The sequence below is a fragment of the Serinus canaria genome, chromosome 3 (assembly GCF_022539315.1).
Source record: "Serinus canaria isolate serCan28SL12 chromosome 3, serCan2020, whole genome shotgun sequence".
NCBI classification, from domain to species: domain Eukaryota; kingdom Metazoa; phylum Chordata; class Aves; order Passeriformes; family Fringillidae; genus Serinus; species Serinus canaria.
In genome coordinates this window covers 89283707-89311679 of record NC_066316.1, presented here as the reverse complement: position 1 = coordinate 89311679, position 27973 = coordinate 89283707, and the positions used below count along the sequence as shown (strand labels likewise).

Sequence of the window (27973 nt, the reverse complement as noted above, 5' to 3'; positions counted from 1 at the left end):
ACTACGGAAAAGGGGCTTGTCCATATATCCGACTTTGAAGGCCTCAAGCGGGTATCGCTCCCTTGCCGTGACTTGCTCCGCCGGAGTTAACCTGGAAACCGTGACTCGAGGCTGACGGGTTTGTTTTTTCTTGAAGCCAGCGTTTACTTTGAGTTTAATCTCCCACGCACACCCCGCTCGCGGGCCCGCCGTGGGGCAGCCGCTGCCTTGGCTCGGGTCGCCCCTGCCCCGCGGGCTCCCGCGGCTGCCGGCCGGGCCGCCGGGCAGGGCCGGGCAGGGCAGCGCAGGATGGGCCGGGCCGGGCCGGGCTGGGGCGGGGGGCCCGGCGCGGCCCGGGGAAGGCGCTGCCCTTCGCTCCGCGGGAGAGGGCCGGGCTTCCCCAGTTCAGACAAGTCCTCGCCCCGCTCCCGCGGCGGCGGGTTTGGTGCGACACCGTCCTGACATGTTGTAACTGGTTTCCACACCCACCGCGCCTGAGAGCGACGGGAAGTACCTGCGATGAGCGCTGCGCCTCCGTGACTCGCCGCCGCCGCGCTCGCAGCAGCCGGGTCGAGCCGCTCCGCCGCTCCGGAGGCGAGACCCCACGCGGGGCACCGGCGCAGTAAGTGGGTCTCCCCTCAGTCTCCCCCGGGAAGGGACGGGACAGGGGCAGGGCAGGGCACTCCCCCGTCCCGCCAACATCCCGCTCGGCGCCGCGGGGCGTTTAAACGGGGGCGCGCGGGTCGCGGAGCAGGGGTGGCGGCGGGGTGGCGGCGGTGGGGGCGCTCCGGCCGCGGGCGGCGGCGGGGGCGGGGGCCGGGAGCGGCGGGCGGCCCGCGGAGCGCGGAGCGCCTCCCGCCGCTCCCACGCCGTGCTCCCTGCCGGGGCCACCTTGCGCAAGCGGCCCCCGCGCCGCCGGGCCGGGGGCGCCACACGCGCGGTGTCGGCCAGCGGAGCGCCCGCTGCCCGTGTTTGGCCTGGAAAGTTAACTTTCTGGTGGAACTAACGAAGTCACCCCCCCCGCAAAGGAAAACCGCCGCAAAAAAACCAGACAAACACGCGAGAGAAAGAGAAAAGAAGGAAAGCAACAAGAACGCTTGCGGTGTTGTTTTTCACTTGGATTTGATGCCCTTTGTATTCACAGAAAATGTAATTTCATTAATAATTAAATAATTGCCTGTCGCTGCTTAATGTAAGGTAATTACTATTTATTCTTGATACAATTCTTTAATAGAAAGGTTGGTGGAAGGCAGGTGTCATAAAACGCCTGTTTGTTCTGTTATAGGTTGGTCATGCCAGGCGCTTAAGCCGTGGGGAGGCTCCTTGGCCGAGCCCTGGGCCAGAGGTGCCCAGGTGGATGCCCTAAATCCGTACCTGAGAGTATGCAACAGCTTGCAACAAGCTGTTCTCGAGGTGTAAATTTCCTGGCAGGGTTGAGACTTTATGCAGAAACTGTCAAAGTAATCACATTTCCATTGGAAAAGCGATAAGGACATCCTGAGGAAATCACTATGGCCAGGCCCTTGCCAAGGACCGGCTGTACCAGCCTGGGGTTAGAGCTGGTCCCTAAAGTTGCTGAATAGGAAATTTTTCAAATCCTGTTAATGCTAGCATGGCAGGGAAGCTCCTTGTCTCTAGTATTAGTCTGGAACCCCTGTAGAATGTTGCATAATTCTATTTAGTGGGCATTTGTCATCTGCTGCATTTGTGAAGTCTGTGATATTCTCCAAATCTTTCTATATAAAGGCACAGTTACTTCTTTCTCACAGAAAAAGGTCTTTTCTTGCTGGGTTCCTGGTAATGGCATTAGAAAGGTCTGATCATGTTAACAGAAGGACAAGATGACATCAGTACAGGATTCAGAACTGGGTTCTTCAGCAGAAGATCCAGTTTTAGCAGCTCCATTTGAGTTTAAATTCAATTAAAGGCCATTAATCACACTTATTAAAAAAGTTTTAAGTGACTGATCCCTGTGTTCAAGTTGAGAAGATGGGCTGGAATTAACAGGCAAGGTTGTTTTTCAGAGGATGAATGACAACTTTCCTGGTGCTGGTAAAAATTGTGATCATGTGCATAAAGTGTGATAAAGATCTGTAAGCCTGCAGAAATGGGTCTCATTCTGCACAACCTTGCTAATGTAATTGTTGACCTGAGGAGGACCTTTGAAGAATCAAGTTTATTATGCGGAAATCACAATACATCAAAAAGTTATTAAGAATTTTGTCCAAACCTCTACTGTTTTATGGAGAATTATATGGTTTCACAGCTTCAGCTTCTGCCTAGTCGCTCTTACCTTCCAAGGAGAAAAATAGTTGTGTAAAGACATCTAGAGCTTTTGTCAAGTATCCCTGAAGCCACTGTTTGAATTCAGGAGTTTTGTTTCATATGAATGTGTTTCATGCTGATGTCTTTAATTTCAAAAACCGGGATTAAAATTTTTTCATTTGTCTCAAGTGTTCTGTGATTTATTTCCATGCTGGCAAATTGTACATTTACTTTCTTAAATTAATGTGCACTGCTTTAAGCTTCTTTTTTAAACAGCACTTGTTAATCAAACATCAACTTCAAAGATGTTCACTGTAAAATGACTGTTCTTGTTTGGAAGATGTTGCACCAGAAGTCTCACCTTTTCAAAGTTACTTATATTTATACCCTGCTTTCAGCATAAGTCTGAGCTTAAGTTGCTGTATTTGACCTATTCCACACTTAATTAATTCATTATGTTCAATGAAAAGTCAAGCAATATACTATACTATTGTGAAAAACAAATGAAAGAACTAAACCAAATAAAAGAAATGCATGTGAGGCAGAACACACAAGTAATAATTTTTTTTACTTTTTATTTGTTCATAACATTCAATATTTGATATTGCACAATGTTACTTATTAAGTATAGTCCTATGCCCTTAAGTTATTTTCAAAGGACAGAATGAGAAGAAAAAAATCAATTCAGACAGGCTTTTGAAATAAACACATCTTTCACAACTGTATGCAGTCAGGGGAAAAATTTCTATTTTAGATGCATATCTGTTCCAAAGTAGTGAGAATTTTAGGAATATCTTTCACTTGCCTTTGTAAAATCATATTTATTCTTACATGTCATAATAAGACTGACTTTTAAGACTGAGTTACTGCAGTGACTAGAGAATGATTTGTCCTGGAGGGCCCTAAAAGAGGGGTGTGTTGGAATCTCAATGAAGTCACCTGTATTACTGTTCAGACTCTTGAGAGCAGCTCAGCTGAGTACCTGCATTTTGTATGCTTGGTTGTTCTTCATTCTGTATCAAAAATGTCTTAAAAACCTGGTCCAGATGATTGGGCCGGTGCTGATGTGACAGTTTTAATTTTACAATATCTTAAGAGTTTAATCTTTGAATCTGTCTTGCCTGTACTGTGTGCTTAGTTCTCCGTCACCTTCCGCCACAGGCTGTCTCTGCATCTGTGAGAAGGGAAATGGTATTGCTCCTGTTTTGTAACATTTCATTTCTTCTTGGGAGAGCAGTGTAGAATGAAGCCCTGAGTAGCTGTAAGAGGAATACCTGTAGTTCTTAGTTTGGGGGAGAGCAGTCAGATCCTTTTTGTGTTCTGCTTTCCAGTTCACCACAAAGAGCTACTCTTGAAGCAGCAAGGAACACTCCTTTCCCCCAGGCTCGAAAGCAATCCTATCTGGGAAGATCTGCCCTGCTACTTGGCTGAGAGACAGGATTCAAATGGAATTATTCCATATGACATGCTGATGCCAGCTTCAGATCTGGATTTTTATTTCTTGGTCTTTTTTTAACGTCAGACTTCCCAAGTTCCTTATAAATCTTGGTTTAATTGAACATTTAATTGGTATCTGAACTATCAATAGATATGGAGATTTTTATTTTCATTCCTTTAGGTTAATATAGCTAATTTACATTTCCTTTCAGGAAGATTCAAACTGTTCCCAACAGAAAACAATTGCACTGTTTGCAAAAATATCTGGAAGGTCTTGATGGGAAGAGGGAATTAAATTACGTTTGTATGTCAGTAAATGAAATCAGAACTCCATATGACTATTTGCTATACTATTAATAAGGCTTGTAGGGAAGCCCAGCATTAACTTTCAAGCTAGAAAGCTTTTCCTAACCATTCTGCCTTCGTTGGATGCTCTTCTTACTTCTGCAGTCTTTCTCTCAAGCTTCATGCCCTAGCCCTGGAAGATGTGCTACCGTCTTTCTGTTTTACATGGCTATGCTGATGCTGCTGCCGTAAAACACCTTCCCCCCTTTTTTGTGGTGAGATACTGAGGGTTGCAGAAATGTGAAGAAAGAAACATTGAATATTTGTTCTCTCTCTTTCTTAAATCTCCAATGGGCAGCACAAAGCAACCCTCTCAGACCTTGCTAAATGAAATAAAAAAGTGTAAGAATGAATTTATAAAACATCAGCAGTAAACAACTTGTTATTAATGTTTTGAAAAAAAAAAAAGATTAAAGCAGCCGCTCCTTTTGGCAGAAGGAATGAGCAGGGTGGAAACTAGACATCAAATTGCTGATTCAGAGTTTGATCCCAGATGTGGGAGGATAAATCTTTCTGGAGTTCCTCATAACTCACTTAAATGAGGTAGGCTGGTCCTGCTTGGGAGCAACAAATGGATTAGATCAGCATGGGAGAACAGACAGATAAGGAGAAGTACCTGAATGACTGTGGTTTCAAAGAAGCCAAAGAAAAGAAATACATTGCAGATTCAGTAATGTATCAAAAAGTAGGAAATTTAATTGGTTTCTGAAGTGTTTCTTTGGACAGTACTCAGTTGTTGCAAAGGGCATTTTGAAACACAACCTATGATAGTGTATTGGAACATGCATTGGGTATCTATTGGTGTTACTGGTATGGATGTTTGTTGTGCTATGAGCTCTGACACAGCTTGTAATATAAACTTCCTAAAATCGCTGAATTATGTGTTTACTTTATGTAAAAACTTTTTATCTATCTCTCTAATATAATATTATCTATCTATTGAATATTTATCTATCTCTTTAGTATTTAATTTTTGGCAATAGTAGTCCCTGAGCCTTTTCAAAATAATTTAAATTTTGGAAAATGCTGGGAAAACTTAGAGCAACTTTACCAGAAGAGTATTTTAGTTAATAATTGCGTGCATGTCATAGTTATCTAGAAATCTTTTCCTTGTTTTCTTACTTATTTTCTCTTTGCAGATACATTTCATCTGCTCATGAACGGACTCTTAAAAGACTTTGTACAAAATACATGTGAAAATGGAAACTTCATCTTTGCTGTCCTCCTTACATGATGAGTGCAGATCAGACAACTATATTGAACCTCATTACAAGGAATGGTACCGAATAGCTATTGATGCTCTGATTGAAGGAGGTTTAGAAGCCTACAAAGAATTTCTTTCCAAAGAGAGATGCTCAGAGTTCTTAGCCGATGAGGAAATTGATTATATTTTGAACAATGTTCACAAACTTCCCCAAAACACAGTTTATTCCTCTAACCATGCCATTGATGACACTTCCTCCTCGGGAACCTACTGGCCCATTGAATCCGATGTGGAAGCTCCAAATCTTGACTTAGGTTGGCCCTATCTGATGCCTGGAATTTCTGGAGGCACAAATATTGATCTGCTTTTTCATCCACCACGAGCACAGCCTTACACCATAAAGGAAACTGTTCGGAAGATGATACGAGATGCAAGAAAGGTAAACGTGAAAAATAGTATTGGGGAAAAAAGTGGCAATAATAATAATAATAATAATCTAGTTGGTATTTTATTACAAGGGTCTTTTGTTTTTATTTTTGTCCTGGCAGGAAAAAATTATTTGGTTGCTTACAATTCAGTAAGAAAGGTTTTCCCAGACTGCGATCAGTCCTTTGGTGTCACATGCACCAGTGTTATTAACCTCAATTCAGAGGAATCAAAGGTTAATTGGAGGGATTAATTAATACTACCATTATAATGAATAATTACCATTTTACTGTAATGCTGACCAGTGCATGAGAAGTTTGTAGATAATCAACACACATTTTTTTTGACCTCACTTGAATATACATTGATAGAATTCTGTTATAACTTCAGGATTTATACTAATGTTTCTGTCTTGCATCAGAGGCAACATGCATTGATTTGGCAAGGCAGACAGTTACAAGAAAACAACACCTCAGTGTTCATCCGACTCACGGACCTTGAGAGTCTGGTTTTGTGATTTTGGCATGTCCTTGCAGAAATCAAACTCTGAGTGAAAAAAACAAACTAGACTAAAAAACAAGGAAGTAGATCTTACTTGTGTATCTTGCCTTCATTTCTGGTTAATGAATAGAAAATTTGGACATTTTTCCAAATGTACTTGACTCCACTTATATGGAGCACTTATATCTTGAATTTTTCCTACAGCACACCCAGTTTACACCTTAGTGACAGAATGTACAAACCACAGTGGTTTTATGTACAAACCACTTTTGCTCTCAGTGTGTCAGCTTAAAATTTTTAACTTTTAAATTTTTAAAACAATGTTTGTTAAAAAAAAAATCAGAAAAAGTATTAGCATGCAGATTTGTTTGACACAGGTTCATAATACCTCTTTAAAAGGTATGATGAAGTTTCAGAAGTATTTCTGGCAAGTATGTAAAATTTTCCCTGTGAAATACAATTGTGTTTTGCATGACTCCACAAGCTTTAAATTGGTAGAACGGGCTCTATCTCACAAACATCTGTAACCACTTCAGTGGCTGAAATACGTGTGTAAATGTGTGCAATAGAAATGGACTGAACAGGGCAGGGCAGGGAAGGACTTCGTCTTTTTACAATGTCTCTGCTATATTTAGATAAAGCATATAATTTGTTGCCATAATAGAGTTATCACTAGGTCTTGTATCCTACAGTTTATAATTTAGAATGACTATGCTCAAGGAAGAGTTCATTATTCCTCACCCTCTTTATGCCTTTCTGAGTGAGATTGGATGTTTTCTCTTTTGGTATGTAGTGAGACCTGACTGTAAATTCCCCAGAATACTCTTTCAGCTGCAGCTCCTGACCTACCAATGTATCCACTGTAAGGGAAACAACTAAAAGACTGTTAACTCTGTTGAGAAGACTAGTTCAGTTTTGCTTCAAGGTCTTGAAATGCCATGAAGTTAGGCCATTCCCCCTTAGTTGCTCCTTTAATACAATTGTAGAAAAAAATTAGGTGTGCTACTTGCTTTGCTTAGGAAGGAGGTTGAATGCATGGTATGTTGCTCCCTGGTGTGCTTACATTTCTTCCTCTTTATAAAGAGGATGTTTTATGTGTGTCACTGTCAAATCTGACGGCTGAAAGGTTTGTTTAGTTGATCAGTACAACCTCAACATCAACAACCACAGCACTTTTGATACAGTGATATAGATTGGTTGCTTCAGGGACCAGCAATTAAATCTAAGAGACATAGTGTTCAGCCTCTTTTGTCTGCAGATTCATAGAAAAGTTGAAAATATTTCTAAGTAAGGTAAAGTATTTAAATCATGCTTACAGTAGGTAATCCCTCTGTAAACAGCCTAGTGCTCTTCTCATAAGCCACTTAAAAAAATGTAGTTATATTAAACAGGGTTCTTTGTTATGTAGAAGTGGAGATGTATAGTCTTGAGATTATTCAAAGGCAATGGGATAATGTTGCACATGAAAAACAGAAACCTGTAAAGAATAAATCAGGAAATCATATTCAGCCAACACAGCTCTAAACAAAATCTATGGGAATTTCAGCAAACTTCTGTGTGAAAATAAACAGGCTTTTGGAGGTGGGTATGTTCATACCACTTAAATTCAAGCACCAGGCCTGAGTGTCTGAGTTCTGGCATTGATTTCCCTGGGCTACCTGACAGCTCGGTATAGTAGGAAACCAGCTTCTACAAGGGCAAGGCAGAGAATATTTCTGCACTGATTCACTCCATGAAGGAACCCATTTGATGTGTATTTATATGTATAAACTATCCCAAAAATTCATGAAGGAGACTGAGCCACTTGAAACCTAGATGCTTTTAAATATTGGGATATATATAAGGATAAGATGACACTATTAGTGGACTTACTCTTGACCTCTTTCATGCTTGATGCATCACAGTGTCACTCCTTAAAATGATTATTATGTATGTTAATTTTGACCTTAAGAAGATGTTGTAAACAACATTAAGCAACTTGCTTGCTGACTGATTTTTTCCTGACTAAAGAAAATCATTTGTAAGCCCATGCTACACTAGAATAGAACCAGTGACTATAGAGAGGTGGTGTAATAAAGTCTTGTCACATATTTCTGGAATATGCAAGCAGCATAAAAATTATAGACATCACCTTCATTGTAAAATACAGGTGATATAATAGTGGAATTCTTACAGAAAAGGATCAATACTGTTACATCCTAGAAAAATGAGCCAACCATTTTAAAGAGATGAATCTGTGTTTGTGATATATGTTTCTGAAGGTTTGTTAGAGCAGGGAAACTGTATTGTACACAGCATGGCATTACATTGTCACCTATATACTATAGCACTTCTGTGGGAGAGATGTTATGTTAGCAGAGTGCCTTAGGTAAAACCAAGATGTCAACAAGATGGGCTTAGAGTTGGTGTAACTAGACCTCATCTCTAAATGATACAGCTTGCCAACCACCCTCCTCTGTCAACATAACCTGTGTTCACACAAGGAGGCTGTTTGGCGTGACTGTGTCAACTGGGGAGACACGAGTCTTTTTCACAGGTTGATATAACCATGTGAGGAAAAAGCACTGCAAGGTCTGTCTGACCTTAATGATGGAGACTTTTGTAAACAAGCTGGTAGCCTTATTTCTCTTTCGTTTTGGAGGCTTCTGCCTTTAATCATTGGCAGGTTTCCGGCTTCTCTGAGGCTTGAGGTGCTCCTGCAGCCTGACTCATCACAGCTGGGCTGTCTGAACAGCAACTGATAATGTTTAGTTTTTACTGAGAAGATTATTCATCTGGGAAATGATATCAAGATTATTACTCATCTGTGTCAGGTTGTAGTGGGTTGATGCTTTTTAACATGAAACTTCCTTCTTTTAGTACACTGGAACACAGAGTAATGGAGTGTTCTCTCTCTCTGTGACTTTTCATAAGAGTTGCCTCAAAACCATCAGTTATGAGCTTCTGCATGTGTGCAAGAAATCTCTTGTACTATTTTCTCAGGTGTGATTGACAGGGTGAGGCCACAGGGAAGGGACAGGACAGGGCACCAAAGGGACCTTCTGGCAGTGTGTTTTTCCCTTTTACAGCAACTAGATTCCTCTCTCGACCATGGAGATGTTCCTACACAGATTTAGAGAGAAAGCACAGTTCAGAATAATATCCAATTAAGGATCTGCTCTTCCTGGAGAGAATTAAAACCTGTTTTTTAAAGAACCATGTTGCTTAGACAACCCAGGGGTTACTGTTTTTTTGCACACGCCAGAAAACACTTAAAAATTTTCTGACATACTTTTGGGATTTATGATGGAATGTATGAGGTAGCACATTATTCAAAAAATATGCACTACTTTTAAGTGTTTTTTTTAATTCAAATACACTAGCAGTTATAAGCCTGGGTTCATGAAGTCAGTGATATTTGTAAGAATTTTTTAAAAATATAATTGCTTAGAAGCTTAAGTAAAAATTAGAATGGTTAGTATAATAGTATTATAATTTTGGAAAATAAAAAAGAGGCAGTTGTTTTTGCTGAAATACTCATGATTGGGGTTTTTAATGAGAAAAGTTGCAAAACTTAGACCCTTGGGAAAGAATTGCATTATACACTGTGAATCAGTGTAACTTGTTATTAGTCTTGCTGGACACACTGTAGGTAAGCACTTAGTCAAAAAGGTGTTCCTTTGAATCCTTGTGAGAGAGAGTTATGCAAAAAATGTTGTGCCTGCATTGTTTTCTATAGCAGTGGACCTCGTCAAATAAAAACAGTTGATTCATTTTACAAATATATAAAAAGGAAAATATTTCCTTTTATTTTTTTTATTTTGTTGTGTATTGTTTCAAGCAAGAGTGAAAGGTTTGTATTAAAGAAAAAAATTATTACTATTAATTCGTTATTATTTGGTATTAATTATTATTAATTATTGTTCATTCTTCACTATTATGTACTGCTAATCTCATTTGGTCATGTGTATAATACATAATAATAGTCTAGTACTGGCTGCAGTCTAGTATGAAAGAAAATGAAATTCTTACATGCAAATATGAAGGGTAATGTTTCTATACAGGAGAAAGCTTGTAGAATATGGATGTGTTGAGCAATCTTTTATTTCTCTTTCACCAGTACTCTTTGCCAACTATTTTAAATATAATTTGAACACAGACTGGAACAATGATAATGAGTAGTGCTTGTGGCAGTGCTTGTCTTGGCTCACTAATGCATTGGTTCAAGCAGATGAGAGAGGGGCTGCACCTTTTGGATGTAAAAGCTAGAGCAATCTGCTGAATTCAGGGAGAAAGAATAGATAAATACAGTAGTTGTCCCGCTCAGCCATTTTCTGTATTATCTTTAAGGTGTTTGATAATCAGCAGATATAATTTTTTAAGATGAGAGTAACACATAGAAATACTCAGTTTCTGGCTGAAAACATATAAGACAGCATTTTCCCTGCCAAGATATTTTGCCCCACAAGGATTTCAGCAGGTGCCTTTTGGTTCAGCTGCTCTGCTGAAGGGTGAACTCGTCATTAACATCCTCTCAAAGTCTCTTAAAAGACTTCCTGATGGTTGAAAACCAGCACGGCATTCATGTGTGTGCTTTCCAGGTGAAACATAGTTTTTAGTTTGTGATAGATTTATTTCAGAAAGTGAGATCATGTCCCATTTTTTTTAATTGTCCAGCGTACATGCCATGTGTTGAAAGAGGATGCTTTTTTGCTACTGTGTCACCCAGTATCAGTTTTTTGTCATCATAAAGTAGTGCTGCTCACAACAAGTGGTTATTTCAGGCATTTTCTCTGCTTGGATTTACCTTCAGAGCCTTCACGCTGTTTTATCTGCCTGTCCCCTTCTCTCCCTGCTGTCCTGCTCCCCCACGTAAGGGCAGTCCCAGAGCAGTCACAGCAGTGCCCTCACAGTGCAGGCAGAGAGGACTGCCATCGATGGGACACATCTGCAAGCAATTTTATAATCTGGAAAACCTGGGGCTTTTGTGAAATCCAATTCTTACGTGCTCTAAACATAAAACCCACAATTTTTCCTGTTAGGGCTCCTGTTACGTGGAGAGGATACAAAAGTGAAGAGCAAGCAGAGTGCAGAGCCTGGGGAGCGGGAATCTTTGAGAACATAATTTTTAATTAGTTGTGGTCGTTTTGTATTTACAGGTTTCTATCTTTGCAAGACTTTTAACATCTTCAATACTTGTATTAAAATATGTAATTAAATAATTTTCAGGTACTGCCATTTTTATGTCAGATCTGTGCTAATGTGTTATCAAAATACCACACCTCCGTGATTAATTTAAAAATAGAATTCATTAATCAGGAAGATTAAAGGCCAGATATTGCAGGCAGCTGTACTTCTTTATTAATGTTTGTCTCATTCACATACATATGAGAAGTAAGCATACACATATGCTTTGGAGCAATTCTTTTCATTAAAACATTTTCTCTCATTGACATAAATCTCTGTCAGTCAAAACAAAAGTGCCATTAAGAAGTCATTTATGCTTTTTGCACATTCAGTAGATTAAAGTGTTCTTTATCATATTCAACAATAACTTTGTACTTCATTATGGTGAAGCAGTTACAGATCAAAATTGGCTATAAATACAAAACCGTTGATTTAAAATAATTTTGCCCAGGCAGAAGGCTTCTTTCAGTGCCCAGACTAGTGTACTGGGGCTTTTTCCCTCTCCTTTTCTTGCTTGTCCAGAAAATACTGATAATGTTGAAGTGCTATTTTCGTTCATCTGAATTCCTCTCCCGGAGAGATCTCCATTTTTCTGGGGTTTCTTTGTGGGTTTTTTTGGTTTTTTTTTTTTCAGCCAGGAAACAGTCTTGCCTGAAGAACTATAGCTCTAATCACATTCATAAATCCATAAGCCTTTTTTCATCTCTTGCAGTTTTGCAATAGCTTTTGATCTCATGATAGCTTTTCAGCACAGCCAGTGATCTTCTGAGGGGGACACATTTAAGGTCATTTTGAACATTGAATATATTATATATCAGAATTTGGAAACTAAAATATTATATTATCTGTAGTAGAATTTTAAATGAACATAGCTTTGTGTGCAGATACCTGCAGAACTGAAGGAGTATTTGTGTGACACAACACAGTATTTGTCTTTATCTAACACAGTGTGATAGAATCTACATAGAAAGCTGAAAAGTGCTGACAAAACAACAAAATTTCCCATTCTTCAGTTTGGAAGGAGTGGGATTGCATGCCAGTGAGTTACAAGTATTAGGTTTCCTCATAGATCAGATCTGAGTAGAAGTATCTATTTCACTTGTAACTATTTCAGAACAACTTGCTTAATGCTGCATTGTTTTCCTTGAGGAGTATTGCAAGTATTCCAGCCCAGATGATAGAGGAGTCAAAGTACACTTTATTTTTTACCTCTCTGAAAGTAGTGCAGACCTTGCCCTAGATAGCTGTGTAGTCATGCCTTCCATTTTAGCCTGTTGATAAAGTATCTATATCCATTTTCTATATCTATAACCATTTTATAATAAAGATACAATAAAATTGCAAGAGAAGCTAAAGTCCACATTTTCAGAAATTCTGTCAACATGCCTGAGACCTCAGAGGGCTTTTGCTCTCTAAAACCCTACTGTAATCTATCTTTGGAAGGAAGGAAGCGTTGGCATCACAACCATAAGAGGGTGTAACTGCTGCTGACCTTGCCACTTTACCATAGGATCTGCAGACATCCATAAAATGACTCACCTCAATAGAGCTATTCAAAATAAATAATTGCAAGATCTGGCCATTGCTTGCTTGATCAACAGCTAATAATTTTTCAGTATACAATCCTCTGATCAGTAAGCCAGCTGAATTTATAGTAGTGTTATTTGCATTATAAATGCAGAATTGTAAGCAGTTGAACTATCTCTGCTTTCCTTGCTCTTGTTTGTCATCTTTTCCCATGTCTAAGGTGCTTGTTTTCTGAAGCAGTGAACATTATTATGTTTCACTGCCTGTCTGTATATCGTACACATTTCTGCTGTCAAAGCCTCCCTGATTGGTGCCAGCCAGTACAGACATACCACCACTACAATATAAACAGTAGATTCAGAATTTGTATGCTCTCCTTTATCTTTAGCCAGCAAAGAGCATAACCAAAGTGTGTATGGTTCTGTAAATGAGGCTGCTGAGACAGACTGAAGATTAAATTAATATAAATCATATTTTTTAAAAAAATGCAGTTATAAACCAAAAGTATGATAACATTAGCAAACAGTACTCAGAGCAAGTGGGGACCATTTTTTATTTTCTTGCCTCTGTGGTTTTAGTTTTTGATAAAAATTACAGTTGTGCATTTGTAATTATGCAGATGAACTAATTTCTGATGAACATCAGTACTTCCCTGATAACAGTTGCAAACTGTAGCTGTGTAATGCTTACTTTTCAAATACATTTGTAACAGCATGAAGCATTTCCTAGCTTCAGATAAGAAGGGTGTGACCTATGCAGGGTGTTCTCATACCTTATCTAGGAGTGAGTTATCTTAACCAGTTCTGTCTCTTGGTCTGGAGTGCTTGTGCTGCCTGCCCAGAAGATCTGTGGTGTGCGAGAACAGAACAGATTCCTCAAAACCAGGGTCCATGGTGACCCCTGCTTTCCCCAGCAAGGAGTGTGGGCATGTAGCTGCCTTCAGAAAGCTTCTAGGTGTGTCTTTTATTCAGGACTTTTGCTCACTGCTGCACCAGATCTCCTCAGGCCTTTTCCCTTCTGTCAGTGATCCTGCTGCCAGAGACAAGGCTGAGTGATAGGATAATATGAAAAGTTATGTGCTGTATCTCTTAGAGATGAAAAGAAAACTTTGAGATCTGCATCATCCACCAGCAGTCAGGCTCAAACAGTAGCACAGGATTGTGTGTTCAGGTAGCCAAATAGGCGTGCCTTCAGTTCAAACAGCAGATACAACATCTCAGCCCTATTTTCATGCTGTTTCCTGGAGCTGCAGGCACTCTTTGCTAAGAAGGCTTCACTTCAGCTCAATAAATTCCCTTTATGGCTTAAGGACTAGGTGAAGCACTAAGACATCACCTCTGAATTCAGGTGAATCTGAGCAGCATCAGCCCACAGAAGACATTTTAGTTAGTGTTTTTCTTTGGGCTTTTGGTGCTTGATACGGAAGAATTAATACTGAGCATGAAATGAAATAACCAGCACAGAAGAAAATTATGATTCCCAGTGGGATCTTTCTCAAGAAATGCCCTCTAAGGGACTAAGCTCTTCTTAAGCTGTGCAGAACTCCCTGTTGGTGAGCTGTGCTTTCTGATTAGAGATTCGGAGACAGCAAACAGAAGTAGCAGTGTCAAGCCAGCAACTCTGATTTGTTTCAAATGCCAGAGATGCTGCTTGTCAAAGCAACTAGGTCTCCATCCAGCATGACAGAGCACAGTAATATCTGAAGCTGTCTGCTGTTCTGATAATTTCCTGTCACTGACTAATGTGGATTAGCACAGGCATGCAATAATTGCCTGAAAAGTCACTCTTTAGGGTGTGGGGTTTTTTTAAACAACAGACAGGCCTATGTGGCTGCAGAGAATGTGTTTGATAGAGATCAGCAACCTTTGCTGAGGATGGGCCTAAAAATGCAGCCATCTACAAGTGTAACTTTTACAGCAGTATGTACTCTCACAAGTCTACAGAAAGTTGTTTTAAAACATAACAAAAACTATGTTATTTGCTCAAAGGTTATACTTTTGAAATGAGAAGACTAAGCACAGATATGAAACCAGGAACTATGACTGATTCTTCCATTGTTTATTTATTTGTTATCATATCACCCTATTTAATGTTTTAGCATAACATAAGCACCAGTAATGTCACTGTGTTTTCTAATGGATTTTGTGATGCACAAAATTATTGCAGTAATATCATCATCCATTCTGTTATCTAGATTAATGAATATCAGTAAGCCACTTGTGCCAGAAATCTCATTAGGCAGAGGATTTGATTTCTTATGCATAAGTTTAATGATGAAAGTTCAGTCCAGATCTGAAGTGCCATATGACATTGCTGTTGGGAAGGATGAAAGTTTGACAAGAAATACATATCTCACAGATCTGTATACTTAGCAGAAAGATTTTTAAATGTAGAGTCTGATGAAGGAATAGAGTTGGAAGCAAGTTTTGATTTAGGAGAAAAGAATTGCTGAGCCAGTCTTACTCATTAACCAAGGAGGCAAAGGGTGTGTTAGTTAGAAGGGGGTTTTATGACTTAAGAGCAAAAGATAAACCCACTCAAACAAGAAGATATTTTTACCAAGCAGAAGGGTAGCACAGGCAAACAAGGCTGCCAATGTGGCAAGTAGAAGAAAGGTCTCAGAATTTTCCACTGCAAGAAAACTGAATAACAACTTCTAGCTTAAACAGTAATGTACTGACTGTGAGTGATTGGAGAATAGTAACATGAATATGGTAATTATAGCAGTTATGATAGGCTATAGATAATAGATAAGGAATAGATTGGTTCTACTGTATTAAGATGGTCAGCAAAGAAAAGTATATAATGCATTGTAACCAAAACCAAAGGGTCTCCAGGCCTGCCTGCAGCTGGGGCTGGCAGCTGTAGGCACAGGCTCTGTCACCCATGACCCTGGACTGCTGTAACCTCTTGGATGGAATAAACTGCATTTTGAAGTGCTGCCTGGAGTCCTGCATCCCTCATTTCAGCTCTTACAATTGCAATCACCCATTACAGGATTGCTGTCCCAAGTAAAGGCCCTGTTCTTCATCTTGAAGTTAGAGGAGTTAAACTGTGTCTTTGCAATGAGTTCTTGAGATCTCAGGAAGGTCTTTCTGTGTGCATGCCAGAACCCTTCAAAGCCAGAGCTCCAGGTGTTTTTTGGAGAAAGAAGAGCAAAGGAAGGAAAAGATGTGCTGTTCTGGGGAGTTGGGTAAGAGGCATGTCAGAGGAGCAGAGATCCTGCCAGTCCTTCCAGTTGATTCTTTTTAGAAATCTGTGCAGCAACTAAACACTGTTTTGACCTTCTGAGGGACCGTAACACTCTGGAGCCTGCACCTAGGGTGAAATTGCTGGCAGCTTGAGGTGGTTAGAGTCTTAGAACATCATATGGAAGGGAACAGCTTAGACATACACAGATGGACCAATGTTTGAATCAGCTGGGCTCCACTCTGTGGTGGTGAGCATTGATCAGAAGGAACTGCTGAAAATCTGTATCAAAGGGGTGGGAGTAAGGCACAAAAACTGTGCATACTGAAGTGATCATACTTACATACCTGACAGGAAACCATCATACATACATTTTTGGTCATAGTTCCTCTTTCCTTTCCCTCCCTCTTTGGCCCCCTCTCCAACTCTGTCCCTTGGACAGCTCTGCCTCCTCTGTCCTTTCTCCTTTCACTGCACACCTCTGACAGAGGTGAACATTTGCTGCCTGCTCTAGACACTTGTGGCATCTTTCTGGAAAGCAATTCCAGGTGGGTCATCTGGAAATAATAGCTCCCTCTCAGGTCAGTAAAGAAATGTGGCTGTCCTGGAGGGTGCCAGTCAGCACACCTGGAGACAGTGCTTGCAGTGGGGTGTTTGTGTCAGTTCCCCATCCTCTGTCACTACCAGTAAGAACTTGTAAAGCACCAACATGATGTTAGAAACACAGCAATGCTTTTGAATTGTTAGTCTTATCAATTTTATTGCCAGGTTTCTGATATTTATTATAAGTTGTATCTCTGGTATTAAAAATTAGGAAGGTATATTTTCTGAACAGGACTATCTTGCTGATGTGTTTGGCAAAAATTACAAAGTTTAGAGATTGAACAATTGTGTATCAGAAATTAGAGTAGGCTTTTAATTACAACCATGACTTGTATACACAATTGCTTTTCATCTCATTTTTTCAAACAGTACATCTAATAAAATTTGGCAAGATTTTTTGGGGGGGAATATTTAGTAAAGGGCAGAGAGACAAAAAAAATAGTATCTGCTCAGTGAAGACCCTTTTTTTTTCTTCAAGCAAAATTAGATCGGTAATTCTGGGAGGATTTAAATACTGTAATTTGTGTACATGAGAGGTTCTATTAACTTGACATGCATATGTTTGCAGGATTGATGCCTAGGGATATGGCCATATATCATTAAGGATCTGATTTTGAAGGTTTAATTAATTTCTTTCTCTTAAATCATGCCACAGTACATTTGTAGTCCAAAATGAGCTACATCTTCAGGTGATTGCATCCACTGTGAGCACCTGAAAAAAGAATAACGTGTCCAAGCAGACTGCTGTAATTCTTTTATTCTAAATAAAAACTGTGTTGAATAACTGAATAGCTGAAAGCCAAGCAAAGCCATGAGGCCAGTGGAAGGTTTTCCTTTCCCCAGGTGCTATTCCATCCCTTTACTGATCCCTGCATTCAGGCCCAGCTCCCACAGAAGTGGGGTGGGTACACATACAAATGTTATGGAAGATAGGCTGGTCCCTTCAAAAGAAATACAAAAGTGAGACTTCATTTATCATGTTGATACCTTAAGAGCAAGAAGAGGTTTTGACAATATAGAATGTCTATCAAAGAGCATTTTATTCTGTAGTTTCCTATAACCTAAATAACTTAAACCAAAATTGTTAAGTCCTCTGCTAACAAACCTTAACAGTTTATATGGGGGATACAGGCTTTATTCTGCCACATTACACATTTACTGAGCTTATGTACACTGAAAGGAAAATTTCATGGAAAAGTTTCTCAATTTGTACTCTTAAGGCTTTAAAAATGATTGCAAAATGTATTGCAAAAAGCACACGTGCTCTTTTCCATGTATGCTGGCATGCAAGTAACATAAACAAAAGAAAAACCAGTAAGAAGCAAACATCTGGAATTTAGTTATTGTGGTAGAACTGTCCAAAATAGTTTATGGATTTTGTTTTTTTAAATGCTCCATATTCTTAAATGAAAACAAACCAGTTACCTCAAGAAATGGACAGTTATGACATGTTGATACAGAATGGTGTGTACATAGCTAGGTCTACCTATTTTGAATTTTCTTAGTGGTGTTTAAAAAATTCTAGGGCTCAGAATTTCATAGTCTGCTAAATTCTGTGCAGATACCTTGCTCGTACTGTCTGAGGAAGTTATTTGCTAAATTTAATTATACCAAGTAGTCCTTTGAGTAAATGACTACTAAAGTAAAAGAAGAAAATAGTTTAATGTGTTACTGTCTAGTTCATAACCCAGCAATCTATTTTTAAGGTAGTGGACTGCACATAACAAAACCAGAGATAATTTAAAAAGGGAAAAATATGTAATTTCTGAGATATGTAATAACAGTATTTTAATGCAGGCACTGAAGTTACAAAGTTAAGTACTCTATCTGAAATTCTCATTAGAAGATAATCCTTGTCAGACTTTTTTCCATAGAATGTAATTAGGTTGAAAATACCACAAATAGCTAGGTGTTTAAAGATTTGGGGGGATTTCCAGCTAAGCACATTTGTTGAAACATTCTAGGATATAGTTACCTGTTGTGGAAATACAGTACTGAATGAGAAACTGTGATTGTGGAAATATGATACTGAATGAAAAGTTGCGGCATTTTAATTCCAAATACAGAAATCTTTCTGACCTGTTTTAAAGAAGTAACACTGGCATTTTAGGCTGCCTTTCTTCTCACACTGATGTTCATACAGACTTTCTAGTTTTAAAAACTGAAATGGGACTTAGAGCTGCTTTTTGTCATACAGTGTGTGTGTGGATTCATAATATATATATAGGGCATGCAAAAAGAAACAGACATGGGTTTAAGCATAATTTTTCCTTACTCAGTAGATCTAAATCTGAGCAGTCTCTTTGATCAGTCTTTGTGGAATCTGTGTAAAGAATCTAAAATTTTCCCTAAAGAAAAGAAATCCCTGATATGGTACATAAAAGCTTCTTGTTGATGCCTGTTGGAGGCATTGCTGTCCTAATAGTGGAGAAGTTTCTGAAAATTATGCTAAATATACTTCAGTTTGGAGATTATGAAAGTAATCACTTTGGCTAGAATTTAAGCTACTTCTCTAGTGAGGAGAAATTTGGAAATATAGAAAGCATTGTAACTTAAAAGTTAAAAATAATCCAGTACTTTACTTTTTTTTTCTAATTTAGTGACTTCCACTGACTGTCCTACATTACAGTAAAAATACACTGGTTTGCATTTTTTCTTTTTCAACAGCCACGAATAAAACAATTACCGTGTAAGTAATAAGCATTGAACTATTCTGGTTTTGGTTTTAAATTGCTGATCTGTGGCTCTAAATTGGATTTTGGCCTGGAACGGTAAAAATGCAAAGCATCCTATTTTGATCTGTTTTATACTTAGAGAATATATAAATGTAATAAGAGAAATCTCTTTACCTGTTGAAAAAAAAAAGTAAGAACTGACATTAAATATTTGTAAATAATCTGTATTAACAGGTTACAAAATATTTATATAAATAAATACACACACACACAGGAATTTCATTGAAAAACTTGCTGTCAGCAGTGCCATAAGCTGAAATGCAAAACACCTGTGAATATGATGTATGCCAAAAGTCTTTCATGGTAATTATGAACAGAGTTAACTAAATTAATGCATTATGAAAATTGAGAATTGTATTTCACTTAGGACAGTTTAATTAATTTGAAAGTCATGGTTGGCTCTTGAAGGTCAGCAGGTTGTCCAGGAAGGACAACTCTTAGTGGTAAGAAACTGTACACTCCTTTTTCCTTCCATTCTCAAATTTGTTCAAAACCACAAAAGTGAGAAAATCCCAATTTAAATGTTTCATTTGTTTTCGAGGTGTAGAATATTCCTGGATGTTTGACAGAATCTGCAGTTTTTTGCTTCCTTGCTGTTTTTAGGCATGCTTTGGGGTTCTCTGTGCCTGGGAATTTGAAGTGAGTGGCTCTTTGCATTGTAATTCCTATGCTCCAGGTTCATTTTCCTCAAAATCCCAGTGGCAGGCCTTTAGTATTGAACTCATTCATAGAGACATATCTTCCCCCAAGACTAGCAGTTATTCTGGTATTTTAATGAATGCTATTTTTTCATATAAAGCAGTCTTCTGTACTTCTTGATTATGTACCACTGCTTTTACTGTGTTCATGTGTCCTCTTCATGGGCCTTGTCATTGCTTTCCTTTTCTGATACGATTTTCTAATTGATTTTTCTGGGAGTTGTTATGAAAAGGAGCTGGGTTAATGTGAGCCTGTGATCAGTGTTTGTAGCCTTTAAAATCTTGTAGCTTGTTTGGGCTCTCCCTGTTCATCTTTGCAGCCATTTCTGGACTGCAAAATCAGCAGAGGCTGATAAAACTGAGAGATTCACAGGTTTGGATATCAGAAGGGACTGTAATGATAATGACATCTGACTCTCTGCACAGCTCAAGCCTGACAGCGTTGCATCTTCAAAGAGCTGATACTAAGAATAAATCTGACCTTAAAACAGGTGGGTACTAGTCTTACCATCAACACTTCTGGGCAACAAATTCAGAATTGCTCAGGAGGTAAGGGTATTTTTGGACAATCACTTTTCTCTAAATGATGGAATTTGCTTGAGGAAACCCAGGTTGCAAGCCCAGACCAAGCCTGCTTGAGCTTTCTGCTTGTGTATCTCATCACTCAACATGACAGCCAGCCGAAAGAGAAGGTGCAGAGAATTCTAAATGCAGGGGTGGAGGGTGAGGTGAGGCTAGGGCTGATTTGTAGCTGCAGGAGTTGCTTTCATGGGGACCTTGGGATGCTCAGCCTCTCCAGAATCCATGGCTGTTGGCCTCTGAGAAGCTGCTCACACAGCAGGGATCAGTGCACAAGGACACTCAAAAGGAGCAGGGTGTCCTCACCTCCTTGGAGCATCACCTTAGCGTGACCAGACTGTTTCCAGTGGCAGAGCTCATTAGCAATGGGCTGACTCAGGTGTCCCTGCACAGGACAGCAGTGTGACACACACACACACACACACACCCTGTTCAGATTCCCAGATAAAAATAGATGCAATATGTTATTCCTGCATTTATGGAATGGTTTCCACTTTACAGAGGAAAAGCTTTCTGTGTGCATTTAAGTGTTAGGAGGAATTTAAAAAGATGCTTATTTCTTCTTATTTCTTCAAAGTCTTTTATGACAGAGAAGTCATAGAAACAGATTTCAGTAAGATTCTGGGCTTTTAGTTGCTCCAGGGATGATTTGGGAGGTTGTACATAACATTACTCTATTAAAAATATATTTCTGTGCTAATATCTTCTAGAACTGGATAAATTTGGAGTGATTTACATGTTTTTCTAGTTCCCTGTATTAGTCTCCATTCAGAGATCTTTTACATCCTATAAAAAATATGGGGCCTTTTTTATGTTTTTATTTTTGCTGAATATAAAAAAATTTCTGATTAAATATATTGGTCTAGGACTTTGAAGACTTCTATACCAATTCCTTGTACAACACAGACATCTCATCTATAAATATAAATATAATCTCAGAGTGATTTGTGAAAACATATAGATAGCTTGGCATATCTCGTGCTAGGGGTAGGGAACAGTTGCAAGGGCTTTTGCTGAAATCTACCTTTTTCAGGTGCTTCCAGTGGTTTAAAACTTTATATTTTGCATTAACCTTTTGTGTATTTGTTTTGTCCATGAGATTGTTTGCTTTAGACCATTCAAGCAGAATTATTTCAGTAATATCCAAATATGAAAAAGAGTTGTTTGCTTCCCCATCATCTGCCCGTCTTCTGATGCTACTTTTTTTCACCATGTCCCCCTATGCATGAGAAACAAGAGAATCAACTTTTTGTTGTTCACTTGAAATAGTGTTTGTAATGTAGGTTGCATTTCAGCAAATGCTCAGTCACCCACAGAAGTGTCATGAAAGCCTTACCTTTGCATACCTGAGTCTTGTTCATTGCAAAAATTGTTCTTGTGTTAGTGAAAATTATGTATATTGCACATCTAAGACTGAAAAGAGACTGGAGTATCTTTTAATTACCAACTGCTAGTCACAGTAAACCAAAAACTAAAGTAGAATCACTGAAAATTTCCTTCCTGGCAGCTGTGCTTCTTGAGTGAGTACACACTGTATGAGTATCTGAAAGCAGATTCAGAAATACAGTGGGACTGTATTTCTGAATCTGAAGAGCAGGAAAAGGTGTACACTTTTTTAAGTGAGAAAGAAAAAAGGATAAAAACTGTCCTGATACTATATTTGAAAAGGCTGTTCTTTTTTTCTTTTGTTGATACAGTGCTGGCTTGAAACTTTTTATCTAAAGGAAATAGGCAAATAGTGAAATGGGTTTTTTTCAGTCAGTGTGTGTGCACATGTGCATTCCTCTACCTGCACACTGTGCTACAGAAAGTGTGGATTCCATGCATGCACACAGGCACAGGGAGCAGAGCAGTCTGGGATGGGAAGAGGCTTTTTGGCATGAACTTGGAGTGGGCAGGTTAATCAAGGGAACATGTTTCCAGAGACCTGAGAGGTACTTTGTAATAACAAATAGTTATTTGAAAGGCACTACTTTGCATTGAAAAGCAACACTTGACAAAGTGTTCTTGGAATAAAAAGTTCACCTCTCCTCCACAGATGTATATTGCATCTTCTCACCTCCATCCTTACTTCAAACAACTAAAGTTATCTCATATATTTAGCTATTAGCATGCTTGGCACATTTTCCAGCAGAGCCAATTTGCTCTGTTTTCCAGTAGAACGTGGCTTAATGTAAATCCATGGGTGGTTTGGTCAGTGGTGTTTTTGCTTTCACTCCTTATTATTAGAAGGTTCTGCTTTTGATGGCAAAATAAGTGAATTTTCCTCTCTGCCCCTCATGTTTCCTAGTATATATACCCTTGAGGTACACAGATATTCAACACAGGAATGTTTTGTGGCTACAGGGGATTCACTGGCATAAATAGGCAGCAAATCTTGCAAAGAAAGGTGCAGTAGGTACCCCTGAGACTGATTTTCTTCTTCCTCCATTCATAAATTCAGGTATCTGCTGTGATGTTTTGGAGAATACCACCTTGCTCTAGGAGTAGTTTTGCATTTCTTGCCAATGTTCAGCAGGCTTCCTGATTAGATCTCTGATTATCATTACCCAAATGGAGGTTAGGTGTGTGTGTGAACTGGCATGCAATGCACATTAGGAGGAATATTTTTAGAAAGGGGAATGCTCTCACATACATGAAGCTGTACAGTGGAAGACTTGTCATAACATGTTGCTCTTTTTGTTAATAAAACCCCTATTAATTTGCCATTAACTTGATCAGTAGCTCAATTGAGTTTAAAGGGTTCAGTTACTTGCACAGTGATAATTATTTGAATAATTGTTCATTTTAATGATTCTTGAATGAATGCTTCATTATGCATCCTATCCTTGTGAGAATGAGAAAAAGGAGAGGAGCAGTCCATAGTGCCCATCTGAGGCAGATGGAATCTGGGTCATGGGAGGAAGCCTTGCAGCCTGGCTGTGTGTCTGTGCCTTCTCAGATGTGTCCTGGAAGTGGCCTAAGGCTCTGGTTTAAGAAAACATTATGAATACACTTAATAAACTTGTAACCATCAAAAATAAACTTTTGCATTTAATTGGAAAGAGTAGTAGATAGCAAAGATGGAGTATTATAAATACCTGACCAGACTCTATCACAAGGATCAAATAATCTTTCCTCTCATTTTGCATAATTGTAGTATCAAATTGCAAGTGATGAATTAATACTTGTATGGTCTTATGGAAGAGCTGTGCAGATCAGTGAAAGCTGATGCTAACTGCATTTTCAAAATAATAGATTCACCAAGATAATTGTCAAGCTGTATTGCTTCTTGCTTGACAGAGATGGTTATTCAAAAGTCAGCTCAAATAGAGGCAAAAGATCAGCTGAGCAAAAACTTGGCAGGAACAAATAAGAAAGAAATTTTTCTTTAAATTTTTCCACTTGTGTCTTTTAATTCCATTTCTTATCCCTTGATTTGCAACTCCCTCAGATACCTCACTACCTGTGCAGGATTCACTCTTGAACAAGAATTGTCAGGTTTCACTTAAGAGGCTTTTAAAGGATTTAAAAATTGAAATAATTTTTGTAAATATAGTTTTTTAAAGCATAGCACTCGTACTGAAAATATAACTCTTTAATAATAATTTTACTTGTAATTATTTTATTGTTTTATGTTTCAAGTGCTGCATTTGATCAGAAATTAAATTCTGTTTAGTACCTTGTTTAGTTCCAATTCACAATTCACTCCACTGGGGCTACAAGAATTGAAGCATTACTTATCTTCTTCATTTCAGTTTGCTTCACAGGAGGTTTGAGCAGGGTTTTTATAATTGCTTCCTTACTATTTCAGCCATCTTGCTCCATATGTTATTGTGCATAAAAATTTGAATCTGTTTTCTTCCTGAAAAGCTGCACATAATTGCTTATTAACAAGAGTAATCTTTTCTTATCTTTAGGATATTCTGCTGATGCTTTCAGACTAGTCTGCAATTATTTTTTTCCTTTTTCATTTCATCTGTAATAAATAATCTAGCATGCCAGGGTAATGGATTTCACCTGAGGACCTGAACATGCTTTGCAGACAACAATTAATTAATTAGTTTCAAAACCTGTCTTAAATAGGTGAAATTGAAATGCAGTCTGCCAGCACACAGTCATTAGCAATATGTTGCACAAGTAGCTGTGGCTGCTCTATGAGCAGGTGGTGTAATCTGCATCTCATGAGTATCAGGGAAAGTTCCTGCTCAATTGGCAGCACGTTTAAAAAAGTAAATAGTTTTAATCATCTGATTAGGTTGTTTACTGGCATTCAGATGCCATATGGACTTATGCAGGCTTACATTATATCTGTGATATGTGGTTCAGAATAGTGATCTGACATAATTGCTGTTCCTCTTTTTTGCAACATAACTGTTACTACAGGTGTTGTCCAGTCATTCTATTTTTACTTATAAATGCATTTTACTGTATCATCTATCTAAACTGGAAAATTTTAAAGGTGAACAGAGAATCTGGCAGAGCTAAATCTTGCAGAATCTTTTCATTATTCATCCTCTCTTATTTATACCAGGGGATCACTGGCTTTCCTTTTTTCTGACCCATCACTGACCTGTGATCAGGAATTTTAAACAGCCTGCATTCTGTGTTTTTCTGGTTTATTCTAACCATATTACTGTTTGAGTTGACCTCCTTAAACATATTTAGGTACATCTATAGAATTTGAAATTAGTAGCATTGAAGCAAATAGTAGTCGTAGCAGGAATCAAAAGCTTTGCTGTGAATATCATAAGGGTATAGTCATAAAATATGGAATAAAAAGGGGAGTATTTTTAAGCTTGTATAAAATGTGTAGGAGGCCATTTTAAGCCCACATTCAGTATCCAATATCAGGGTTTTTTAGGTCTCAAATTTAAATCAGTTTGGAGTTCTTCCCTTGCAAGAGGGAAGAAGAGACAGTAAGGGAGAAAGAAAGAAATAATTAAGGGAGTGAAGTGGTAGGGGGGAGGTAGAGGGAAGAGGGAAGTAAGGCAAAGGCAGTCACAGAAGGAAGGGAAGGGGAAACAGAAATAGGCCATAATAGTCTGTGAATTATGGTGGGTTTGCTTCCCCTTTTGTGACAGCTGTATGAAAATCTTTAATACCATTGAGCCTTAGAGGCTGCTAGAAATACATGCAAGCAAAATGTTTTCATTGGACAACTACTTTACACATCTTGCCAATAACCAGTCCTTAAGTGTGTATACCTCATATGTCTTTTACTGACTCTCAATCACATGTATGAAGCTGAATATAAAAGCTGTATTTCGAAAAAGGATGAAATAAGCAATACTTGAAAAGGTGTTTTCCCATTTACCATTCCCTAAATATGTGATTAGCCTTCATTTCTGGATTAATTGACTCTGTTGTTGGTTTTCCTTTCAGAAGTCAGGCTGAGCAACCAGCCTGTTGGGTCATCAAGCTGTTTCTTGAATTGTGGCCACAGGCATTATTTCTCTGATACTCAAAAGTTTAATTAATAATGACCAACAGCAAAATTATTTTGCTGTCTTGCATGTGATCCATCCAGGTCTGCTAATTGCAGCTGCAACAAATATTACTCAATTGCAGTAGACTGTAATCATCCTTCTTAACCTAAAGACAAAAAATTAAGCCACTACTTTCCAAAGATTAACAGGAGCCTCTGTGGAGGTTTCCTTTCTTCACTTTGGTATTACTTTCTCTAGACCATGAACTAGAGGAGGTTTTTAACCAGAATTGCTTCTAGTCTCATTTGGGGTTCTGTGGACACACAACAATGTCTTCTGCAAGACTCTCAATTTTTGATTCCTCTTTTTTTCCTACATTTATCTCTGAAACACTTTTTCTGCCAGTGTTCCTTATGCAGTCTACCTTTGGAAGAAGTTTGGAGTGTCTATAGAGGATCAGCCTTCAGCAATTAATGATATAATTAGGACTTGTTTCTCAATATCAAAGTCAGTTACATAATCAGATCATGCTCATTGGTCTGCAGCCCTTCACTGATTTGAAATCAGCCCTTCACTGATTTGAAAAATTTGAACTTTTTTTGTTTGGTTAGGTTTTTTGTTGTTGTTTTTTTGTTTTGTTTTGTGGGGTTTTGTTATGGTTGTTGTTGATTTAAATTAGGCACTGCCTACAAAAAATAGATTTGTTTTCTCTTGGCTGCAATGCCTTCCATGTTAGAAAATACTAGTATTTGCATGAACTTGTGTTTGCTTGATGCAAGATCACCCTGGTGTAAGACTCGTGGACTTAGCACGAGTTTTACAAGTCTTCCTCAACTTTATGCTTTTATTTTTCCACTTGCTAAAAATGTTGATAGGCCATCCATGTGGACTGTGCCTAACATACTGCATATGGGTATTCCAAAGTCTATCTTTCTGAATCATAAGCTGCTCAGAAACACATCAGGTTTGTCTCCTGACTTGGACACACCAAAATTTTAATGTGCATAGAAATGCAAAAATAAATTTTTCTTGCTTTTGAGACACTTACTTTCATCTAACTCCATTCTTTTCCAGCATCTACTGTGGAGTCAGTCAGCAGTTTCCACCCCTGTGTTACATATCTGCCTTTCTTTTTGGATTCTCTTCTGTGCAAGTTGTTCCTGCTGTACCTACTTATTCTTGTAAGCAAGAGCAAGGGATTTCAGGCAGTTTACTATTAAGGTCTTAAAGATGACAAACAGTACACAGCTCTTGCATAAGCAAACTTAAAAGCAAAATTATCCTTCCTGGTCTAGAAAAGTTGGTATGAATCATCTCTTCTTCCTATAAATCTGCCTTTGATGAAGAGAATCTTTCATTGTTTCCAAGTGGCTAATTAACAAATGCCAAAAAAGTTCTATACTTTAAGAAATACTTTTGTTATAGATTAAAGTATACAGGGTTTTATACATTGTTGAGCATTTTTCAATATATAAACTGTCAGGAGGAGTGGTTTAGTACTGAAAGTGTATACAGGACTCTTGAGGAAACCCAAGTGAACCAGTGGGAAGGCAGACTGACTCAGAGCACCACTCCATTCCTATTGTAAGAAACCCCACCGAAATGTACCATTAGAGGTGGCAAACCCCAAATATTCTCTAGAATTGTTATCTAGATTAGCTGAAATCTCATACATTTACTTTGACTCTTTGATTGGCAGTCAATTATTTTAATATTTCTTGAAAGAAATCACAGGGAGAGCCCTTAGAAGTATTAATGCCCAGTCTAGTTTACTGTGGCATGAGGAGCATTTTTAAGCAGGTGTAATTTGAAAGGACAATTTTAGTGCATTTAGAAAATTTGTTTTGTCCCTTTGCCTTCCCCTTACCCCCCTTGCGTTTGAGGTATCCCTTTCCTTTGTTCTCAGGTGTG

At 38.6% G+C, this 27973-nt stretch overlaps 1 protein-coding gene across 2 annotated transcripts in view; it reads left to right on the top strand.

Annotated features, from left to right (window-relative positions):
* The first annotated feature begins 440 nt into the window (after nt 1-440).
* Nucleotides 441-27973, top strand: part of FAM83B (family with sequence similarity 83 member B) — a 57438-nt gene continuing 29905 nt past the window's right edge. The window contains exons 1-2 of one of the 2 annotated variants that reach the window (XM_030236163.2): nt 441-601; nt 5166-5669. In XM_030236163.2, coding sequence (XP_030092023.2) covers nt 5226-5669 — 444 coding nt within the window. In that variant the 5' untranslated portion in view covers nt 441-601; nt 5166-5225. Of the gene's footprint in view, nt 602-4577; nt 4712-5165; nt 5670-27973 lie in introns of those variants that run through there. The other variant, XM_030236165.2, reaches the window with a different exon arrangement.